This window comes from Psammomys obesus, unplaced genomic scaffold (genome assembly GCF_907164565.1).
Source record: "Psammomys obesus unplaced genomic scaffold, mPsaObe1.curated_primary_1811, whole genome shotgun sequence".
NCBI classification, from domain to species: domain Eukaryota; kingdom Metazoa; phylum Chordata; class Mammalia; order Rodentia; family Muridae; genus Psammomys; species Psammomys obesus.
In genome coordinates, this window is record NW_026585987.1 from 12360912 (window position 1) to 12383538 (window position 22627).

At 39.5% G+C, this 22627-nt stretch overlaps 1 protein-coding gene across 1 annotated transcript in view; it reads right to left on the reverse strand.

Annotated features, from left to right (window-relative positions):
- Window positions 1–6107: 6107 nt before the first annotated feature.
- Window positions 6108–22627, reverse strand: part of LOC129671906 (cathepsin M-like) — a 39513-nt gene continuing 22993 nt past the window's right edge. Inside the window, exons 7-13 of the mRNA XM_055601073.1 lie at window positions 10374–10457; window positions 10142–10290; window positions 9490–9714; window positions 8948–9113; window positions 7570–7687; window positions 6617–6678; window positions 6108–6328 (exon numbers count right to left, since the gene is read on the reverse strand). Of these exons, the coding sequence (XP_055457048.1) occupies window positions 6108–6328; window positions 6617–6678; window positions 7570–7687; window positions 8948–9113; window positions 9490–9714; window positions 10142–10290; window positions 10374–10457 (1025 nt within the window). The remainder of the gene's footprint in view (window positions 6329–6616; window positions 6679–7569; window positions 7688–8947; window positions 9114–9489; window positions 9715–10141; window positions 10291–10373; window positions 10458–22627) is intronic.

Below are 22627 nucleotides of genomic sequence, written 5' to 3' on the forward strand. Positions count from 1 at the left end.
TGGTCATAAAACACATCTCAACAGATACAAGAAAACTGAAATAACCCCCTGTATCTTATCAGACCACCATGGTTTAAAGTTAGACTTCAACAATACCAGAAACAACAAACATAACAGCTCTCTATTCAAAGAAGAACTTAAGAAAGAAAATTAAGTACCTTCTAAAATTCAATAAAAATGAAAGCAAACATAATCAAATTTATGGGGCACAATAAAAGCAGTGCTGAAAAGAAAGTTCATAGCACTAAGTGCCTTCACAAACAAATTGGAGAAAATTCATAATAGCAATTTAAAAGCGTATCTGAAACCTCTAGAACAAAAATAAGGAAACCTGCCCAAGAAGAGTAGACTACGGTATAAAAATAACTTTTATTCATCTGATTTAATTGTCATCTTAGAGGTTTATTGCTTCCATCTGCTAACCTAGGCCTAGTCCTTGATGTTTCCCACCTCAGTACAATCTTTCTAGGCCCAGAATGTTTTCAGCATCTGAGATTTACTGCTAAATAAGCTCATCCTTTATAACTCTTTCTGAACTCTGGCTGGCTGGTTCAACTCAGCTTTTCTGAGTCATAGTCCCCTTGAAGCTGACTTATTCAATATGGCTTCTGTAATATTCTCACTTTTTACTCTGTTTGGCCTTACACTAACTTTGGAAATATCTTCTAATCTTCTGGCTCTTTATCATTCTGTCTTCTTTGTGTAGCTTGTTCTTATCAACCTTTCTCTGTAAAAACCTTTCTCAGTAAAACTGCCTCCTCTCGCCTCCCTCTCTGTGTTGTCGCTCAAGTAGCTTCCCTTTCCTCTCTGTTCTCCTGAGAGTTGGCCATATCCTATTCTGTCAAATATTTTGCTGATTCATCACTTTTTCTGCCACTCAATTAGACATCACTTTCAAACATGGATGCTTTCTTCTACAAACTAATTTTACCTTATTCTTTGGGATTAAAAGCATGTGCCACCAAGCCTGTACCTAAGTTGCTTTTTTTTTTTTTTTTTTTACCTGAAATTGCTCTATTTTAGGCTAGCCTTAAACTCAGTGATCTGCTTGTCCCTGTCTGCTAGGATTAAAGGTGTGTTTATATTCCAGCCAGATCACAGACCTTGAACATCTTTGGATGAGATCCTTTGTCAGAGCAGACATGTTCTGAATTTGAAATATGAAAACTCGGAGCTGTAATCAATTAAATAGAAACAAAGAGAAAAATACAAAGAATCAAGAAACAGTTTTATTCTATGAAAAATCAGTAAAATAAACAAATCCATAGCCAAACTAAATAAAAGGCAGAGATAATATTCAAATTAACATAATCAGAAATGAAAGAGGTCATAACAACAGACACTGAGGAAACTGAAAGAATATTAGGTCTTACATCAAAAAGCTGCACTCCACAAAATTAAAAAACAACTAAACAAAATGGATGATTTTCGTGATAGATAGCAGTTATGAAAATAAAATCTGAATCAGGTAAACAATATAAATAGACCTATAATTCCTAAGGAAATAGAAGCAGTAATTAAAAGTCCCACAACCAAAAGAAGCACAGGGCCAGTTGGTTTCAGTGCATAATTCTACCAGACTTTCAAAGAATAATAGCTAATACAAATGCTCCTCAAATTATTCTGTAAAATAGAACCAGAAGGAACATTGACAAATTCATTTTATGAAGTCACAGTTACCTGATAACCAAAACTCGCAATGACTCAACCAAGAAGAGAATTTCCAACCAATTTTCCTTATGAATGTTAACACAAAAATCCTCAATAAAATACTCCCAAACTGAATCAAAGAACATATTAAAAATATCATTCATCATAATTAAGTAGGCTTCATACCAGAGATGCAGAGATGGTTCAACATAGAAAAATTCATCAGTGTAATCTACAGTAGAAAAAAAAAAGAAAAAAATTCATGATCAGCTCACTAGATGCTGAAAAAGCCTTTGACAAAACCCAACACCTCTTCATGATAAAAGTCTTTGAGAGATCAGGGATATAAGGCACATACCTAAACACAATATAGGCAAAATAAAACAAGCTGATAGCCAACATCAAATTAAATGAAGAAAAACTTAGAGCAATTTGACTTAAATCCAGGACAAGGCTGTCCACTCCCCCCATATCTATTCAACATAGAGTTTGAAATTCTAGCTAGAGTAAGAAGACAACTAAAGGAGATGAAAAGGGTACAAATTGGAATGGAAGAAGTAAAAGTATTGCTATTCACCAATGATATGATAATACAAATAAATGACCTCCAAAATTCAACCAGGAAACTCTGACAGCTGATAAACACCTTCAGCAAAGTGGCTAAATGCAAAATTAACTCAAAAAAATCAGTACATCTTCTATATACAAATTATAAATGGACTGAGAAAAATCAAGGAAACAGCACTACTCACAATAGCCATAAATAAAATAAAATATCTGGTGTAATTCTAATGAAGCAAGTGAAAAACCTGTATGGCAAGACTATTAAAACTTTAAAGAAAGAAACTGAAGATTATGGAAAGATCTCCAATGCTCACGGATTGGTAGATTAACATAATAAAAATGGTCATCTTACCAAAATCAATCCTGTACAAGAAAAAAGAAAACTTCTGGAGGTTATCACCATACCTTATATCAAAATTGCATGGTATTGGCATAAAAACACACAGGTAGATCAATGGTATCAAATCAAAGACTCAGAAATAAACCCACACACCTGTACACACTTGATTTTTGACAAAGAAGCCAAACCATACAGTGGAAGAAGAAATCATCTTCAACAAATGGTTCTGTTCTAACTAGATATCTGTACAGAGAAGAGTGAAAATAGATTCATATTTGTCATCTTGCACAATAATAAGGTCCAAGTGGATCAAAGACATCAACAGAAAACTGGATACAATAAATCTAATGGAAGAGAAAGTGGAGAATAGCCTTAAACACAGGAGACAACTTCCTGAACAGAACAGCAACAGCTCAGGCACTAAGATCAACAATTAATAAATGGGATATCATGAAGCTGAAAAGCTTCTGTAAGGCAAAGAACACTATAAATAGGCCTAAACAGCAGCCTGTAGAATGATAAAAAATTTCACCAACCCTAAATCAGGCAGAGTGTTAAAGTCCAAAATAGATAATAACACAAGAAATTAAACACCAACAAAATAAATAACTCAATTTAAAAATGGAACATAGAGATAAACAGATCATTCTAAACAGAGGAATCTATAGTGGCCAAGAAGCACTTAAAGAAATGTTCAGGGTCCTTATCACCACGGAAATGAAAATCAAAACAACTCTGAGATTCCATCTTACACATGTCAGAATGGTTAAACCAAAAACTCAAGTGACAGCTCATGTTAGTGATGATGTGAAGCAAGAGGAACACTCCTACATTGCTGGTAGGAGTGCAAACTTGTACATCGTCTCTGGAAATGAGTCTGGCAGCCTATCAGATACCACCGCTGGGCATATCCCCAAAAGATGCTCCACCATATCACAAGAACATTTGCTCAACTATGTTCATAGCAACTTACTCATAATAGCAAAAAACTGGAAACAACCTAGATGTCCCTCAACCAAAGAATAGATAAAGAAAATATGGTACATTTACCCATAGAGTATTACTCAGCCATTAAAAATATGGAAATCATGAAATTTGCAAGAAAACAGATGTAACTAAAAAAGATCATCCTGAGTGAGGTAACTCAGACCTAGAAAGACAAACATAGTATGTACTCGCTCAATTATAAGTGGATAGTAGTCATAAAATACAGGATAACTGTGCTACAAACCATGCACCCAAAGAATCTAAGAGAAACAAGGAGGGCTCAAGGGGATTTGCTTAAATCTCACTGGGAATATTAGGGATGGGTTGAGGGAGGGGACTAGGTAAAGAATAGGATGGAGATGAGAACAGAAGAGATGATACATGGAGAGGTCAAAGGGAGAGAATACTGCGAGAGACAACTGGATTGGAGTTAGGGGAGTTGTCATGGATGAGCCAGAAACCTAGGACAATGGAAACTCCCAGGAATCTATGAGGGTACCCTAAGCTAAGCCTCCTAACAATGGGGAATATGGAGCCTGAACTGTCCATCCCCTGTAACCAGATAAGACTTCAATTGGAAGGACTGGGACACTAACCCAGCCACAAAATCCTAGATCCACAATTTGTCCTGCATACAGATGGAGAGGGCTAAAAGATGGAGCAGATTTCGAGGGAAGAGCCAACCAATGATTGGCCCAGTGTGACCATTCCCTGAAAGGGAGCCCACCCCTGAAATTATTAATAATATTCTGCTATATTTGCAGGCAGAAGCCTAATATAACTGTCATCAGAGAGGCTTCACCAGCTACTGATGGAAACTGATGAAGAGACCTATAGCCAAACATTAAGTGGAGCTTAGAGAATCCTGTGAAAGAGATGGAAGAAGGATTGAAGGAACTGGAAGGGTCACAGAAACCACAAGAAAGCATACAGAATCAACTAACCTGGGCACATAGGGCTCACAGAGACTGAACTCTGAACCAGAGCGCATGCATGGGACAGACCTATACCCTTTGCACATATGTAACATTTGTCCAGATAGTTCGTCAAGTGGGCTCCTAAAGCAGGAGCAGAAACTATCTCTGACTACACTCCCTGCCTTTGGATCCCTTCCCCAAACTGGGCTGCCTTGTCTAGCCTCAAAAGAAGATGTGTCTAGTCTTCTACAACTTGACATGCCAAGCTTGTTTGATATCTGTGACAGGCTTCCCCTTTTCTGAGGAGAAGAGGAGGAGGGGAGATGGGGAAGAAAGAGAGACTGAGAGAAGAGAAGGGGAAAAACTGTAACCAGATGTAGAGTAAATAACTAAATTAATAATAATAAATAAAAATAAAGATGTCAGAAGATGGAAAATTCTCTCATGCTCATGGATCAGTAGAATTAACATAGTAAAAATGGCCAAACTATCAAAAGTAATCTACAGAGTTAGTGCAGTCTTCATCAAAATTCCAACACAATTTTTCATGGACCTTGAAAGAGAACATCTCAACTTCATATGGAAAATAAAAAAACCCAGGGTAGCAAAAACAGTCCTGAATAATAGAAGAATTGCGCTAAGTCTTTCCATTCCAGATTTCAAATTATACTGTAAGAGCTATAGTAATAAAAGTACATGGTATTGGCAAAAACGGATATGATGGTCAAGGGCTCAAACTGAAGATATAAATCCATATACATATAGACACCCCAGTTTTTCATAAAGAAACCAGAAATACATCGTGAAAAAAAAAAAAGACAATGTCTTCAACAAATGGTGTTGGTCAAACTGGATGGCTGCATGTAGAAGAATGCAAATAGATCCATTCTTATCACCCTGCACAAAAGTCAAGTCTAAGTGGATCAAAGACTTCAACATAAAACCAGAAACACTGAACCTGATGAAAAGAAAGTTGGGAAAAACCTTGAACTCAGTGCCACAGGACAAGTTTCTAAACAGAACACCAGTAGCATAGGCACTAAGACAAATTCTTCATAAATGACACCTTATAAAACTGAAAAGCTCTGTAAGACAAAGGACACCATCATTCGGACAAGGCAGTAGCCTACAGAATGGGAAAATATTTTTACCAAGTCCACATCTCATAGAGGACCAATACCCAAAATATAAAAGAACTCCGGAAACTAAATGCCAGAAAAATCCTCAAATCATCCAATTTTAAAATGGGGTACAGATATAAACAGAGAATTCTCAATAAAGGAAAACCAAATGACAGAGAAACATTTATTTATTTATTTATTTATTTATTTATTTATTTATTTATTTATTTATTTTAAGATTCATTTATTATGTATGCAGTGTTCTGCCTGCATATACATGTGCAGGCCAGAAGAGGGCACCAGATTTCATTATTATAGATGGTTGTGAGCCACCATGTGGTTGCTGGGAATTGAACTCAGGACCTCTGGAAGAGCAGCCAGCGTTATTAACCTCTAAGTCATCTCTCCGTTTAAAGGAAGCTTTATTTTTAAAAACTTGATGGGCTACAGTGGAAAAGAAACATATGTACAAATAAGTGTATGGTATCAGTTGCAGTAGTGGCTATATCTCAGTAAAGTAAATATGTCCTAGTACTGGATTTTAAAGGGCTGAAGTGCCTGATAAACCCAGCAATGGCCAGTTGCTTCCAGAATGATACACCTCTTCTGTCCATGTTGTCTTAACTCTATTCCTTCTATCTCATCACCAGGTGGCTCACACTGTGGGGCATATGTAGCAATTCCACCATGGTTTCTCTGGTCTCTGGCAATCTTCATATAGCCTCTAGGGCCCCATTTTTTTGCACATGCTGAAAGAAAGCATGCTTTCCCTTTAGTGACGATAACAGCACAGTGGATCATTGTAATAACTCATTTGAGTGTTGAGCCAGAGGCCAGCTTCATAGAAAACACATGAAAAAGCAGAGCATGAAAATCCATAGTTACCTCACAAAGGACTATGAAAATCACAGCAAGGAAAAGATAGGACAACTTTTTACCCATGAGTGGTTCAGAAATAGCAATTGTATCAGACTTTATAAAATCAATGGCACAAATATGATATCAGCACCCAAGGAACCTGGTGGCTGAATCTGAACATTGTGACCACACAGTAGGAGTTGGTTGTTCCAGCTCTGGAGAGAGCTCAGAGTGTCGAGCTCTGCCCACACAAGGGAAAAAACTAAAATTCAAATCCAGGAGCTCACTGAAATCCAAGATGGGGGCTGGAGATGGTCAATGCCTGCAAGCACAGAGACAAGAACTCCCACCCAGCTCATATGTCAGACTACACACCCTCATACTGGATCTCCAGGTTATCTGATCTCCTTTTCAGGTCCGCACAGGCATCTGTCCACGTGGGGCACTCACTCATACGCACTTATACATATTTATACATTCAAATGTATAATGCACACTTATACACACTTATACATTCAAAATGCCAGTTAGCCTTAACACATTGTCTGCAATCCCAGAGGCCAGGACATAACTGGGATTAACAGGCTAGGCACACTAACTGAAGGAGTGAACTCTAGGTTCAGTGTGATTCCCTGTCTCCTGATAAGTGGAGCACAATTAAGAAAGACACCTGATGTCAATTTATAGTCTCTCTATAAGGACACACAAACATGTATGCAAACATATGCATGCACACTTATACAAAAGCGCACATTCATGTGGGTTCACATGCAAGCAGGTATATATGCACACATACCACACATAGGTATGAGAGAAAATCAAAAGAAGATGATTTCTGTTTAACTTAAGGGAACAATATTTTCTAGGACTTAGGCAGTCACTAGAAACAGAAAAAAAGCTCTTTTCCAACTTCCAGTACATTTTGATAGTTCATACCTATTCTTTTTTAAATTTTTTAAGCATAATTCTATACATTCACTCATATCCCAGTTGTAGCTTTCTCCCTCTTTCCCTCCCAATCCTCACCTTCCTCCTCATCTCCTCCCTGCCCCCTTCTGAGTCCACTGAGAGAGGGTGTCCTCCTCTCCTTCTGACCGGCCCTAGCTTATCAGGTATCTTCAGGAGTTCATACCTATTCTTGACCAGCCAGTATTTTCTGTCATCTGATTCTCTTCCCTCAAAGCCATAGCCAACCACTAACATAGAATGGGTGACAAAAGCACTACTGCAATTTGGCTCATGATATATACCTAAAAAACACAATCAATAAAGCAGCGAGAGGCCCCTCGAACCTGATAATGACAATGGTCACCAACAATAAGTAAGGCATTTTCTAATTTCACTGAAATGCCAAAAGAAAAAAAAAAAAAACCTGGTAACAATAGGATCAGTCATTGACTGATCCTGGTACAGGTCCTCAATAGAATCCAGAGAAATCCATGTGCTTGCAAACACATTCATAAGCACTCGCCTGCATCTGTGGTTTTACTAATAGAATCCCATTGCAAGCAAGCACCAGTGAGTATAAATTACTTCATTCAAGACTCTCTTTACGTTATCCTGGAAATGCTGCCATCTCACCAAAAGTCTTAAAGACATACAACATGTAAAAAATTGAAAAATTGCCCAGAGGTGCGTCCCGGGGGTATGTGTTTGTGTTCGTGTATCAGTGGTGCCTAGTAGGTGGCTCTTGGCTGAGGAGGAAGAGAAGCAGGGAGCAGGGCATGTCTTCTCCCGGGTCTGGCCCATCCCTTGGACCCCTGTAGGTCCCCTTTGACCACACTACTGACAGCAGCTGGCAGCCTTCCTCTACTTCCCCTTCCTTCCGCTACCTCCCATCCCTTCTCTCGCCCCCAGGGCCACCACCTCTGGGCTGGCTCTGCAGCCCAGTAGCCCGCAGGCTTTTCCCTACAGCAAGGCAGAGCACTTATCATTGGGATGGGGCCTTTCCCTGCACCTCCACAGCTGCTCAGGCTTTTGTGGAGCAGTTGTCATGTGGTCAGTGGGATGGGGGCGTTCTGTCCCCATGTCGCATGTCCGCCCAGACCCTTTCCTGGTACCTGGCTTGTAGTGTTCCAGTTCCAGCGAATAGGTTTAAAGACCACTGGCGGGGGGTCGCCCTTTGGTCATCAGGGTCTAAGGGGGGACGGTGGGCCAGAGGGGAGCCTGTCAGGAAGGATCGGGTTCCTTCCCCTGGCTCCCTCAGACTCCTCTACCCCATCCAGGGACATTCCCAAGGCTGTGGTTGGTGGTGGGACGCCCCCTCCTCTGAAAACAAAATAATTTTTTAAAAATTGAGAAATTAAGTTAAACAGTAAATTTTATGGATTTTTGAACTGTTAATGTGCAAGTGGGAGGTCACACACAGGATTATTAACCAGATAAATGTAAAATATGTAAACCCACATAATCACATCATGTTTTGTATTTTAAAAAAGGGTCTGTTGAACAGAAATGCCATGGGTAAATCACACATTTTTAAATTAATGTCTGGAAGGACACATGCTTACCTTCTTTATAGACCTGGAAAGAATCATGCCTTGCATCGATTGAAACAGAAATGGGTCCTATAGAAGGTCCCATGGCCTTCAGTAGAGCATTCTCAATCCTTGGGACAAACATGTGGCCTCTGATACTAGCAGCAGAATTACCTGCATTACACCTGCAGGGTCCTTCCTTGAAAATGTAATGAGTTAAAAGACCAGGTTACTTCCCTCTGGGCCCTGGGAAGCAAGAGTCAGAACCACACTGCACTTTGCAGCTGAGCATCCCCAAGTCTGGGCTCTTATAAATCATCCCAGGAAAGAAAATGCTACTGGAAGATTTGAAACTGAAAATCAGCTCTTATGTACTCAGTGACACCCATTTAGATCATGCTGTCCTTAAGAAATTTTTATAGTGAAGAAATTTATATGCTATATAAAGGTTTTCATGCTCCTCATGTTTATATAAGCAGGATCAGTTGCCATATCACTAGACAACCCTACAATGAGAGTTCTGCAATGACAGCCATGAAATCATGAAATGACAATAGCATAGAAGATCTATTTACCTTTCCTTCATATGGATAGGTTGTCTTAGACTCCAGACCCCCATTTTCCTTCATACACTCCAATACAAAGTATGTATTGCCTACATGACATTCCAGATTGCTTTGAGGTCTAGAGCAGTCCACTAGGTTCTGTATACTCAGAGGGATCAGTTTGCCTGTTTTCTGGAACATCTGTCCTTCCATGGCACCAACCACAGAGAAAGCCCAACAAGAATTACATGTTCCCTAACAGAGAAGAAAAGACAATCATTCACAAACAAATAGCAACTCCAAATTAGACAGCAAAATAGTGTGTCAGAAAATGAACCGCTAGCAGCTGATGGAAGCCTGTTAAGGGAAAGCCAGTCTTTGGAGATTTCACTGCTGGCAGTTTTCTCATACCACAGTGGTTGGCCACACACATGCACATAAAGGCAGGACCTACTGATTTCTGTAGGTTATAAATAGCACCGTAAGATGACATGAAGTCTAACAACACTAGGTGGACGTGTAAGGCTAAGGTAGTGGCAGATGGAAATGATTGATACACATTGCATAAAAGCACAGGAAGAATAAAATATTCTTAGAAAATGAGCTCACTCAATCCACAGAGACACGCCACTGCCTAATTTCCTCAGGGGTTGAGGAACACAGGCATGTGACATACCAATGCCTGTTTCCTCACAGAGGTAACAGAGCCCTTCTTTTTCCAGTTTTTAAATTTGGACACATCTCCAGCCAGCCATTTCTGGACACTTTTCCCTTTCTTGAGAGTTGGGATTGGAATATGGTTCATCATTTTCCTGAATTCTTCACCAGTCCCTAAAGAAAAAAATACAAATCATTGAAAAGGAAAAGATATCAATGAATTGAAGAGAAAAATTGTGAATCTACCCATGTCGCACTCACCATGTCACAAAAGGCATTCATTTCCATGGTGAAGCCATGCTTCCCCGGCCTAGTTTCCTTATTGTGCAATTTGATCATTTCCCCCCGTCCCATATTGCTCTCCTCACTGCTTCTTCTTCCTGGAAATGGAAATAGCAGTTGACATTTATTTTTAATCACTGCACAAGGTGACCTAGTACTTGTTGCAATAGGTGAAGAAAAACCAGAGAGAGGGATCTCAGGTCACTGAATCAAACCATTCATCAGAAGTTTAGGAATAGAGATCCTGACCACACTATACTCATTTCAGTTTAGGTAATTCTTCAGAGAGAGAGGCAGTTTCTATGGCCTCTGCTGACCCGTAACCCCCAATAGCAAGCTCTCTGGGTTCCCTCTAGACAGTTCCAACATTACCAACCAGACTGTGTTTTTTCACGTTTTGTCTTCCACTCCTGCCATTCAGCATCCAAACTGGAATTGGGCGGTGGTGGTGGAATCAGTGGCAGCTGAGGCCACTCTCAAGCACAGGATAGTCAGGATCACAGTAGGAGGCATGTCTCAACAACATAGAGAGGAGAGAGAAATGAAGATGTAACTATAGCAGCATTTCTTATTTTTGAGTTTTTTTTTTTTTACAGTTTGTTCACTTTGTATCCCCCCTGTAGCTCCCTCCCTTCTCCCCTCCCAATCCCACCCTCCCTCACCCTTCTCCACCCATGCCCCTCCCCAGTCCACTGATAGGGGAGGTCCTCCTCCCCTTCCTTCTGATCCTAGTCTATCAAGTCTCATTAACAGTGGCTGCATTGTCTTCCTCTGTGGCCTGGCCTGGCAAGGCTGCTCCCCCTGCGCCCCCTCAGGGAGCAATCAGTTCATGTCAGAGACAGTCCCTGTTCCCATTACTATGGAACCCACTTGGACACTGAGCTGCCATGGGCTACATCTGTGCAGGGGTTCTAGGTAATATCCATTAATGGTCCTTGGCTGGAGTATCAGTCTCAAAAAAGACCCCTGTGCCCAGATGTTTTGGTTCTGTTGCTCTCTTTGTGGAGTTCCTGTTCTGTCCAGGTCTTTCTATCTTCCCGTTCTTTCATAAGATTCCCTGCACTCTGCACAAAGTTTGGCGATAAGTCTCAGCATCTGCTTTGATACCCTGCAGGGTAGAGCCTTTCAGAGGCCCTCTGTGGTAGACTCCTATCCTGTTCCATGTTTTCTTCCTCTTCTGATGTCCATCCTCTTTCCCTTTCTAAATGGGGATTGAGCATCTTAGTCAGAGTCCTGCTTGATTAGTTTCTTTAGGTGTAACAATTTTAGTATGTTTATACTATATAATATGTCTAATATCCCTTTATGAGTGAGTATATACCATGTGTGTCTCTCTGCTTCTGGGATACCTCACTCAGGATGATCTTTTCCAGGTCCCACCATTTGCCTGCAAATTTCATGATTTCCTTGTTTTTTGTTGCTGAGTATATTCCATTGTGTAGTTGTACCACAATTTCTCATTTCTCAACTGAGGGGCATCTGGGTTATTTTCAGCTTCTGGCTATTACAAATAAAGCTAGCAGCACTTCTAAAATGCCTTCTTACTCCTTCCTGAGAAACTAAGACCCCCATGGCATATACAATTATTTGAACTATTCTTCCAAATATTGATCCACAAATTTTGGAAATGGCTAAGTATATATATATATTTGAACTAAAGTTTTAATGAATGGTGTTTAGTTTGTCTATGAAAATGCAGCACACCTCGAAGGACTGGAGGAATGGGAAACTGATCCAGATATAATATATGAGATAAGAATAATAAATAAATAAACAAACAAATACATCACAGAACAAGAATTCTACAAACTGCATATATATATATATATATATATATATATATATATATATATATATAAAGAGAGAGAGAGAGAGAAACTTAACTTATTAGAAGGATAACACTGCATCTCAAAGATCAAAACTCACACAACTATAGACTTGTAGCAAAACTTTTCTTAAGTGGCACAAGATTTCCTCATGAATTGGAGCCACATGACATCATATCCTTGCCTAACATACATCAAGAAATGGGCTTATTTTGAACATGACCTATTGAATCCTCCTTACAAAATAGGAGAAGGTCTGCAGCTCCTAATCCATCTGTCCCATCCTTTAGTCTTTGCAACCACACATCTTCCTCATGAAGATGAGGAAAGAGTCTCATAGACATAGAAAAGTCATCGAACCACCAGAGGTGAGGTACTAGAGGAAGCCACGCCAGGGATTTCAGAGCAAGATATTCTGAGTCTCTTAAGCCATGGCCTCTATAGTTCTTGACCACAAACGCATCACCTGTTACTACTTCTGCCCATGTCAATCATGAAGAGAAGTTTTTGTCTAGCGGTGATATTCTTGAAAGAAAATCTCTGTAGCTCAAGATGAGATGAACATGTCCTTACTGTGCATGATACCAGCTGTCACTGCCCTAGACAGAACCAGACCTGCACTCAATTGAAACCTATTCAAACCTGAGCCCTGCAGATGTCTGGTTTCCTCTCTAGCTTCTCCACCCTCCTCTACCTCCACTGAGCAGGACTACTGAGCTTGAGAAGATATTCTCATTCCTGGGGCTCTGCTCAATTCTCCATGGAATCTCTCAAGGCTCTTCCCCATGGTCCCTTCCTTTCCTGTCTTTGTGAAGGTAGGACCTCACCTATATTGACTGCTGCTGCCTTGGTTCACTTCATAGCTTTCAGACGTTACTGAAGTCCAAGGATCTGGCCCAGCAACACTTTACTCAGGCTTTAAATTCCAAGTCTCTGGCTAGTCAGGCCCATGCCTCAACCTTGCCCTTTTTCTGATTTGCTGTGCAGTGATGAGATTTGGTCCCCAGGCTCCAGACCTCCAGCCTCTGAGTTTTTAGGCTCTGGGACTCCAAGCTCTGAGGCTCTAGGCTCTTACTAAATCTGTTCATATCTGTCCTGAGGGGGTGTCATTGGACCACTTCAGTGGCCTGTTTGGAGTTGAACCTGTGTACCTTGCTAAAGGAACAAATAGCCTTTTCACATTCAATCACTTCATACATGACATTTTGTTTGATGACAAAAGCGTTTCTGGGTAAACCAATACATTTCTTATTTGAACCACAACTAAGGTGAAATTCTATGAGAACACAAGCCTTGGAATGACTTTTTCTTACCCTCAGGGTGTAATAGACATAGCTTTCACAGGAATCATTAGGAGAAGGTGATTCACAAAAAAGATAGCAATATTTAAGGCTAAAACCTAAGAGGAAAGATGAATTTCGTTGCTCGCAGAGTCCCCTAAAACTGTCTGTTTTTTTCTTTACTTCAATTTAAATTGAGTAACCATAGCAAAAACAATCAAATATGTCATATATGTATTTTCACTAGGTAATATGCATATCACTTGACATTTCCCACTTTTAACACTTCATATGTCTATCTCAGTGACCTTAGGGACACCAACATTGTTGTGCAAACTTCACCAAGTAGATCTCTGTAAAGATTTCATTTTCTTTAGAGAAACTCTAGACTCACTAAACAGTCATGCTCTAATCTGTGTCCTCAACCTCAGTACCCCTCATTTCAGTTTCTCTATTTAGGAATTTGCCTGCAACCATAGGTGGAGTGTTTCTCTGTACCATCATCATGTTGGAGGGAATTTCCTCTATACCAGTACTGAAAGTGAACTATGTTGTAATTGTCATTATTATTTATTATTGCTATATCTTTTAGTAAAGCTGTGGTTAATACTAAACAGCTGTTTAACCAAATCACCACACAGAGACTGGGATTTACTTAATTTAACCTAGAACACAAAGCTGGGCAATAGTTATTCCATCCTAAACTTCCAAGCCCACGTAGTTTCCTACCATTCAGATTTTACTCACTATACTTGCTTTTAGTGATATCTTAGGTCTGGTCCATCTCTCCACATCATTCCAAGACCTCTCCTCCAGCCTCTCTCTCCCAGCTTCTCTCCTGCAGCTTCTCCTCCTTTTCTCCTCCCATTCCTTCCTCTCCTCTGGCTCCTCCCCTCTCCTTCTTACCTCTTTTGCTTTCTTCCTCTCCTCCCACTCTGTACCAGGATGCCCACCCTATCCTGTCTATTGCTCAGCATTGTGGATGGTTATTTTAATTGACAAATTGGAGAACAAATGGTGGCATGTTTATACAAACTTGAGACAGGTGATGCTTAGAATAAACATCACAATGCAATGTCAGGATTGAAACCAGATAGTGGAGGAGAGAAATCAGCATTTGAATGAAAAAAGGTAAGGTGTATACATTTCAAAAGAGCATTATACCAACAGAACTAGTAAGAAACAAATTAGTCCCCAGTACCTACTGTCAAAACATCATCCTTTACGAAGGTTTTGTGATGTTCTATTATGTGGTGTCTTAGTTAGGGTTTCTGTTATGTATAAAGATACTATGACCATGGCAATTTTCTTTTTGAGCTATCTTTCTAGCCTTCAAAAGATATATTTCTGAATGGATATAACCTAGAACCCCTGTTCAGATGTAGCCCATGGTAGCTCAAGAACCAAGTGGGTTTCCCTAGTAAGGGAAACAGGAACTATTTCTGACATGAACACAACTACTGCTTCCTTTACTTCTCCCCCTCCCCCTGAGGGAGGAACAGTCTTGCTAGGCCACAGAGGAGGACATGGCAGCCAGTCATGAAGATACCTGATAAGCTACGGTCAGATGGAAGGGGAGGCAACCTCCCTTCACAGTGGACATGGAAAGGGGCAGGGAGGAGATGAGGAAGAGAGAGTGGGATTGGGAGGGAATGAGTGAGGAGTCTACGGCTGGGATACAAAGTAAATAACCTGTGATTAATATAAAAAATTAACAATTAATAAATAAAAAAGAAAAAACCAAAATATTTATTTCATTTCATTTTTTAAAATAATGTGTTCTTCTATTCTCTCTTTCTAAATATTTATTTTTTGCATTTTCTAATTATTTATTCACTGCACATCTTTTTTTTTTCTTTAAGTACTGATTTTTTTTTTAAACTTCACAGCTTGATCCCAGCCTCCACCCTCCTCTCCTCCCAGTCTGGCTTTCATGTCCCCATTCCCTCCTTCCCCAGTACCCTTCTTCTCAGAGAAAGGTATGCCTGTATGGGGTACCAACCCGCCTTGGCACCTCAAGCCACATCTTCTTCCACTGAAGCCAGGCAAGGCAGCCCAGCTAGGGAAAGGGCAGGAAACACATTCAGAGACAGCCCCTACTCCCACTGTTAGGGGACCCACATGATGGCCATGCTGCCCATCTGCTATGTATGTGGGTCTATGTCTAGCCCATGCTTGCTTTTTGGTTGGTGGTTCAGAAGGTATGAGACCCTGTGGGCCGAGGTTATTTTATCCTGTAGGTCTTGTGGTGTCCTTGACCCATCAAGCTCCCTCAGTCTTTCCTCCCACTCTTCCATAAGACTCCTCCCATTTTTCACAAGACCCCCCCACAAGAGCTCCACATATTGTTTGGTTGTGAGTCTCCACATCTGTTTCCATCAGCTCTGGATGAATCCTCTCAAAAGGCAGTTATGCTAGGCTACTATCGGCAAGCATACCAGAGTATCATTATTAGTGTCAGAGCTTGGCTCTCTCGAATGGGATGGGCCTCAAGTTGGGCAGCTCATTGCTTTGAAGTTTCCTCAATCTGTGCTCCATCTTAATCCCTACACTTCTTTTAAGCAAGACAAATTTTGAGCTGAAGGTTTTATGGGTCAGTTGGTGTCACCCTTTTTCCAGTGGAAGTCAAACTTGGCTATTAGAGGTAGAAACTTCAGGCTCCATGTCACTCCTACTATGTTAGTTGTCTAAGCTAAAGTCACCCCACTGAAATATTGTAGGCTTCTCCTGGTCTGGAGATTATTGTCATTTCTCTCTCCAGTTCCTCCTTCTCCCACCACCCACTTCCTACCCATGCTCTCCCCATACCTGATCCCTGAACTCAATACTCTCCCCACCCCCTCTTCCACACAGCTCTATCACTCCATCTCAGGGGTCTATGTTATTTCTTCTTCTTCAGGAGATTCAAGCAGCCTTTCTTGGGGCCCACCTTGACTTATTTGGGTCTGTGAGTTGTATCATGGCTATCTTGTACATTATGGCTATTGCCCACATAAAAGTGAATACATATCATGTGTGTCTTTCTGGGTCTGGGTTACCTCAATCAAGACAATCTTTTTTCATTCCATTCACTTGCCTGCAAATTGCATGATGCCTTTGCTTTTAGTAGCTGAGTAGTATTCCATTGTGTAAATGTCCACATTATCTCTATCGATTCTTCAGTTGAGGGACATTTAGGTTGCTTCTAGTTTCTGGATATGAAGAATAAAGCTGCAATAAACATATTTGGACAAGTGATCTTCTGGTATTGTGGAGTATCTTTTGGGTATATGCCCAGGAATGGTATAGCTGGGTAGTAAGGTATAAAGCTAGTCCCAATTTTCTAAGAAATATCTGGATTGATTTCCAAAGTGGTTGTACAAGTTTTCACTCCCATCAGCAATGAGCATTCCTCTTCCTCCACATTTTCACCAGCATGTGCTGGCCCTTGAGTTTTGGCTCTTAGCCATTCTGACAGGTGTAACATGGAATCTTAGAGTCATTTTGATTTTCATTTCCCTAATTCCTAAGGACACTGAACATTTCTCAGTCATTAGAAATTCCTCTGTTGAGAATTCTCTGTTTAGCTCTCTACCCCATTTTTAAATTGGGCTATTTCATTTGTTGGTATTTAAGTCCTTGAGTTCTTTGTATATTTTGGATAATAGCCATCTGTCAGATTTAAGTTTGGTGATGATCTTTTCCCATTTGATAGGCTGCTGTTTTGTCCTATTGATGGTGTCCTCTGCCTTACAGAAGCATTTGAGTTTTATGAGGTCCCATTTATTGTTGTTGTTTTAGTGCCTGAGCTGTTGGTGTTCTGTTCAGGAAGTTTTCTCCTGTGCCAATAAGATCAAGGCTGTTCTGACTTTCTCTTCTATAAGATTTAGTATATCTAGTTTTATGTTTAGGTCTTTGATCCACTTGGATTTGAGTTTTGTGCAGGGTGATAAATATGGATTTATTTGCATTCTTCTCCATGGAGAGATCCAGTTAGGTGAGCATCATTTGTTAAGATTTCTTTTTTTCTCACTGTACAATTTTGGCTTCTTCTCTATGTGTGTAGGTTAATTTCTGAGTCTTCAATTCTCTTGATCAACCTGTCTCTTTTTTACCCTATTACCATGCAGTTTTTATTACTATTGCTCTCTATCATCTTGAAAACAGGGATGGTTATACCTCCAGAAGTTTATTTATTTATTTTTATTTTACAGAATTGTTTTAGCTATCCTGGGTCCTTTATTTTTCCACATAAAGTTAAAAATTGCTTTTCCAAGGTCTGTACAGAATTGTGTTGGTATTTTGATGGGAATTGCATTGAATCTATAGACCGATTTTGGTAAGATAGGCATTTTTACTATTTTAATCCTACCAATGCATGAGCATGGGATATCTTTACATGGGATATATGATACCTTTGCTAAATTCTTTCTTCAAAAAATTAAAGTTCTTGTCATACAAGTCTTTGACATGCTTGGTTAGAGTAACACCAAGGTATTTTATATTATTTGTTATTATTGTGAAGGGTGTTGTTCACCTAATTTTTTTCTCAGCCCATTTATCTCTTGCATACAGGAGGGCTACTGAAATATATATATATAATTTTGCATGCATCCTCTTTTTTGAAGGCATTTATCAGCTGTAGGGGTTTCCTGACAGAATTTTGAGGGTCACTTATGTATACTACCATTTTATCTGTGAAAAGCAATACTTTGACATCTTCCTTTCGATATTGTATTACCTTGATCTCCTAGAGTTGTCTTATTCCTCTAGCTAGATCTTTAAATACCATATTGAACAGATACAGAGATAATGGGCAGCCTGATTCTAGTTGAATTACTTTAATTTTTCTCCCCATTTAATTTGATGTTGGCTATTATTAGCTTGCTGTATATTGCCTTTATTGTGTTTAGATATGTACCTGTATCCTTGATATATCTAAGACTTTATCTTGAAAGGGTGTTGGATTTTTCAAAGGCTTTTTTGGCTTTTAATGAGATAATCATGTAGATTTTTTTCTTTTGGTTTGTTTATATGGTAGATTACATTGATGGGTTTTCATATGCTGAACCATCCCTGTATCTCTGGGATGAATCCTACTTGATTATCATGGATGATGTTTTTTATGTGTTCTTGGATTCAGTTTGCAAGTATTTGATTGAATATTTTTTCATCGAAGTTCATGGGAGAGATTGTTCTGAAATTGTCTTTCTTGGGTCTTTGTATGGTTTAGGAATCAAGGTGACTGTGCTCTCATAGAGTGAATTTTGTAATGTTCCTACTGTTTCTATTTTACGGAATAGTTTGAGGAGTATTAGTATTAACTCTTCTTTGAAAGTCTGGTAGAACTTTGTACTAAAACCATCTCACCCAGGACTTTTTTGGTTGGTAAACTTTTCATGACTGCTTCTTATTCCTTATGGCTTATAGGTCTGTTTAAATTGCTTACCTATTCTTTTTTAAAATATTTTTTATTTTAATTTTTATTAATTACACTTTATTCACTTTGTATCCCCCTGTAGCTCCTTCCCTCCTCCTTTCCCAATCCTTTGTATCCACCTGTAGCTCCCTCTCACTTCCCCTCCCAATCCCATCCTCTCTCCCACTTTTCCACCCATCCCTCTCCCCAAGTCCACTGATAGTGGAGGTCTTCCATTCCTTTCTTCTGATCCTAGTCTATCAGGTCTCATCAGGAGTGGCTCCATTGTCTTCCTCTGTGGCCTGAAGGCACACTACCACTGAGCTAAAGACTTGGAATGTTTACTTATTCTTGATTTAATTTTGATATGTGGTATAAATCAAGAAAATCATTCCTTTTGTTTAGATTTTTGACATAAGACCTAATGATTTTTTGCACTTCATCAGTGCCTGTTGATATGTTTACCTTTTCATTTCTGATTTTTAAAATTTGGATGATATCTCTCAGCCTTTTGGTTAGTTTGGCTAAGATTTTTGTCTATCATGTTTATTTTCTCAAAGAACCAGATTTTGTTTTTGTTGATTCTTTCTATTGTTCTTTTTGTTTCTAATTTATTGATTTCAACCTTGAGTTTGATTACTTCCTTTCATCTACTCCTCTTGGGTGTGTTCGTTTCTTTTTGTTCTAAATTGTGCAGGTGTGCTTTTAAATTGCTAGTATGAGATCTCTCCAATTGCTTTATAAAGGTATTTATTGCTATGAAATTTCTTCCTAGCACTGCTTTCATCATGTCCCATAAGTTTCATTGTGTCCTGTAAGTGTGTCTTCATGTTCATTGGATTCTGGAAAGTCTTTAATTTCATTCTTTATTTCCTCCATGACCCAGTGGTCATAGAGAGAATTGTTCATTTTCCGTGAGTTTGTTGGCATTTTGTTGTTTCTGTTGTTGTTGAAGTTTCCATGGTTGTTCAATAAAATATAAGGTGTTATTTCAATTTTCTTGAATCTGTTGAAGCTTGCTTTGACCAATTTTGGAGAAAGTTCTCTGAGGTGCTGAGAAGAAGGTATATTCTTTTCTGTTCGGATGGAATGTTCTATAGATATTTGTTAGGTCCATTTGATTCATAAGGTCCATTAGTTTCATTCTTTTTCTGTTTAATTTCTATATTGATGATTTGTCCATTGGTGAAAGAGGGATACTGAAGCCTCTTACTGTAAATATGTGGAGTTCAATATGTGATTTAAGTTTTAGTAAAGTTTTTTTTTTTTTTTTTTTTTGTTTTTTTTTTTTTTTACAAATGTAGTACCCTTGCATTTGGGACATAGATGTTCAAAATTCAGACTCCTGCCTGGATTCACAGATTTTAAAAAGTGCTTGAAATTACAGGAGGAAGTAAGGAAGGTTTTGTCTGTTTGTTTTAAATGTATGCATGGCCATTAAATGTTTAATGCTGACTGATTTTAAATGGTTAATACGCTCTCTATGTCTTGGTATAGATTAACAGTTATTGAATATGTTTAAACTTTAAATTCAAACTCTAGTTTAGAACACATATATGTGTGCATATGTGTTGGTAAAATCTATAGAAACACAGATGTTTTTAAAAAGTAACCATGTGGTCTACCAAGTGATGTGATTCTGCTTTCTTGAAATTGTCACATGGTATGGTGTAGGACAAAAATATTACAGAACCTCTTATGTTGGTATAATGTTCTTTGGAAATGTATACACCTTACCCTTGTTCACTCAAATGTTGATTTCTTCCCTCACTCTCTGGTTTCAGTCCAGATATTGTATTGTGGTGCTTATTCTAAGCATCACCTATCTCATCTTTGTGTAAATTTCCAAAAAAAGTAATTAGCCACATGTTGAGCAGGGAAAGGGAATAGGTGGGAGAGGGGAGAGCCAGAGGACAGGAAAGAGGGGAGGAGCGGGAGGACAGGTGGGAGGCAGAGGAGGAGGAGAGAAGGGAGGCAGAGAGTTGGGAGGACAGAGCAGAGGAGAGAGATCTTGGAACGACTTGGAGAGATGGATTGGACCTAAGATTTCACTAAAAGCAAGTATAACGTGGGAAATCTAAATGTTAGGAAACTTGAGGGCTTGGAGGTTTAGGATGGAGTAACTATTGCCCAGCATTGTGTTCTAGGTTAATTAAATAAATCCCAGTCTCTGTGTGGTGATTTGGTTATACATCTGTTTAGGACTAACAGCAGCTTTACCGGAAGATATATTAGTAGTAAATATTAATCGTCACTTAAAACACTCCTAGTCATAATGAATTCTATTTATCATTCTATCTCTTTTTTTTAAAATTTTTTATTTAACTTTTATTAATTACACTTTATTCATTTTGTATCCCCCCATAACCCCCTCCCTTCTCCCCTCCCCATCCTACCCACCCTCCCCTTTCTGCATGCATGCCCCTCCCCAAGTCCACTGATAGGGGAGGTCCTCCTCACCTTCTTTCTTTCTTTTCTTTTTTTTTTTTAATTATTTTTTTTCTTTTTAGTTACATTTTATTAACTCTGTGTCCCAGCTGTATCCCGCTCCCTCATTCCCTCCCCAACCCCACACTCCCTCCCTGGTCTCCTCCCTGCCCCTTTCCAAGTCCACTGATAGGGGAGGACCTCCTCCCCTTTCATCTGACCCTGTTTTATCAGGTATCTTCAGGGCTGGCTGCAAAGTCCTCCTCTGTGGCCTAACAGACTGCTCCTCCCCGGGGGGGGGGGGTCAAACAGCCTGCCCTTGAAATCCTGTTAGAAATAGTCCGTGTTCCCCTTACTTTGGAAATCTACTTGGTTACTGAGCTACCATGGGCCACATCCGAGCAGAAGTTCTAGGTTATATCCATAGATGGTCCTTGGTTGAGTGTCAGTCTCAGAAAAGACCCTGTGCCCAGATATGTTTGGTCCTTGTAGAGCTCCTATCCTTTCCACATCATACTAACTTCCCTTCTTTCATATGATTCCCTGCACTCTGCCGAGGGTTTGGTTATGAGTCTTAGTGTCTGCTTTGAAACACTGCTAGGTAGAGTCTTTCAGATGTCTTTTGTGGTATACTCCTGTCATAAGTTCAATGCACATCCCATTTGTCTTTCTAAATGAGGATTAATCACCTTCACCTGTGTCCACTTTCTTGATTATCTTCTTTAGGTGTGTAGATTTCATTATGTTTATCATATCTTGTAGGTCTATATAAGCGAGTATATACCAAGTTTGTCTTTCTCCTTCTGGGATACTTCACTCAGAATGATCTTTTCTAGATCCCACCACTTGCCTGCAAATTTCATGATTTCCTCCTTTTTGATTGCTGAGTAGTATTCCATTGTGTAAAAATACCACAATTTCTGTATCCATTCCTCCGTTGATGGACATCTGGGTTGTTTCCAAGTTCTGGCTATTACAAATAAAGCTGCTACGAACATGGTTGAACAAATGTCCTTGTTGTGTACTTGAGCAAATTTTGGGTATATACCTAGGAGTGGTATAGCTGGGTCTTGAGGTAGCACTACTCCTAGTTGTCTGAGAAAGCGCCAGATTGACTTCCAAAGTGGTTGAACCAGTTTACATTCCCACCAGCAATGGAGGAGGGTCCCCTTTTCTCCACAACCTCTCCAACATGTGCTATCACTTGACTTTTTCATCTTGGCCATTCTGATGGGTGTAAGGTGAAATCTCAGGGTCGTTTTGATTTGCATTTCCCTAATGGCTAATGAGGTTGAGCA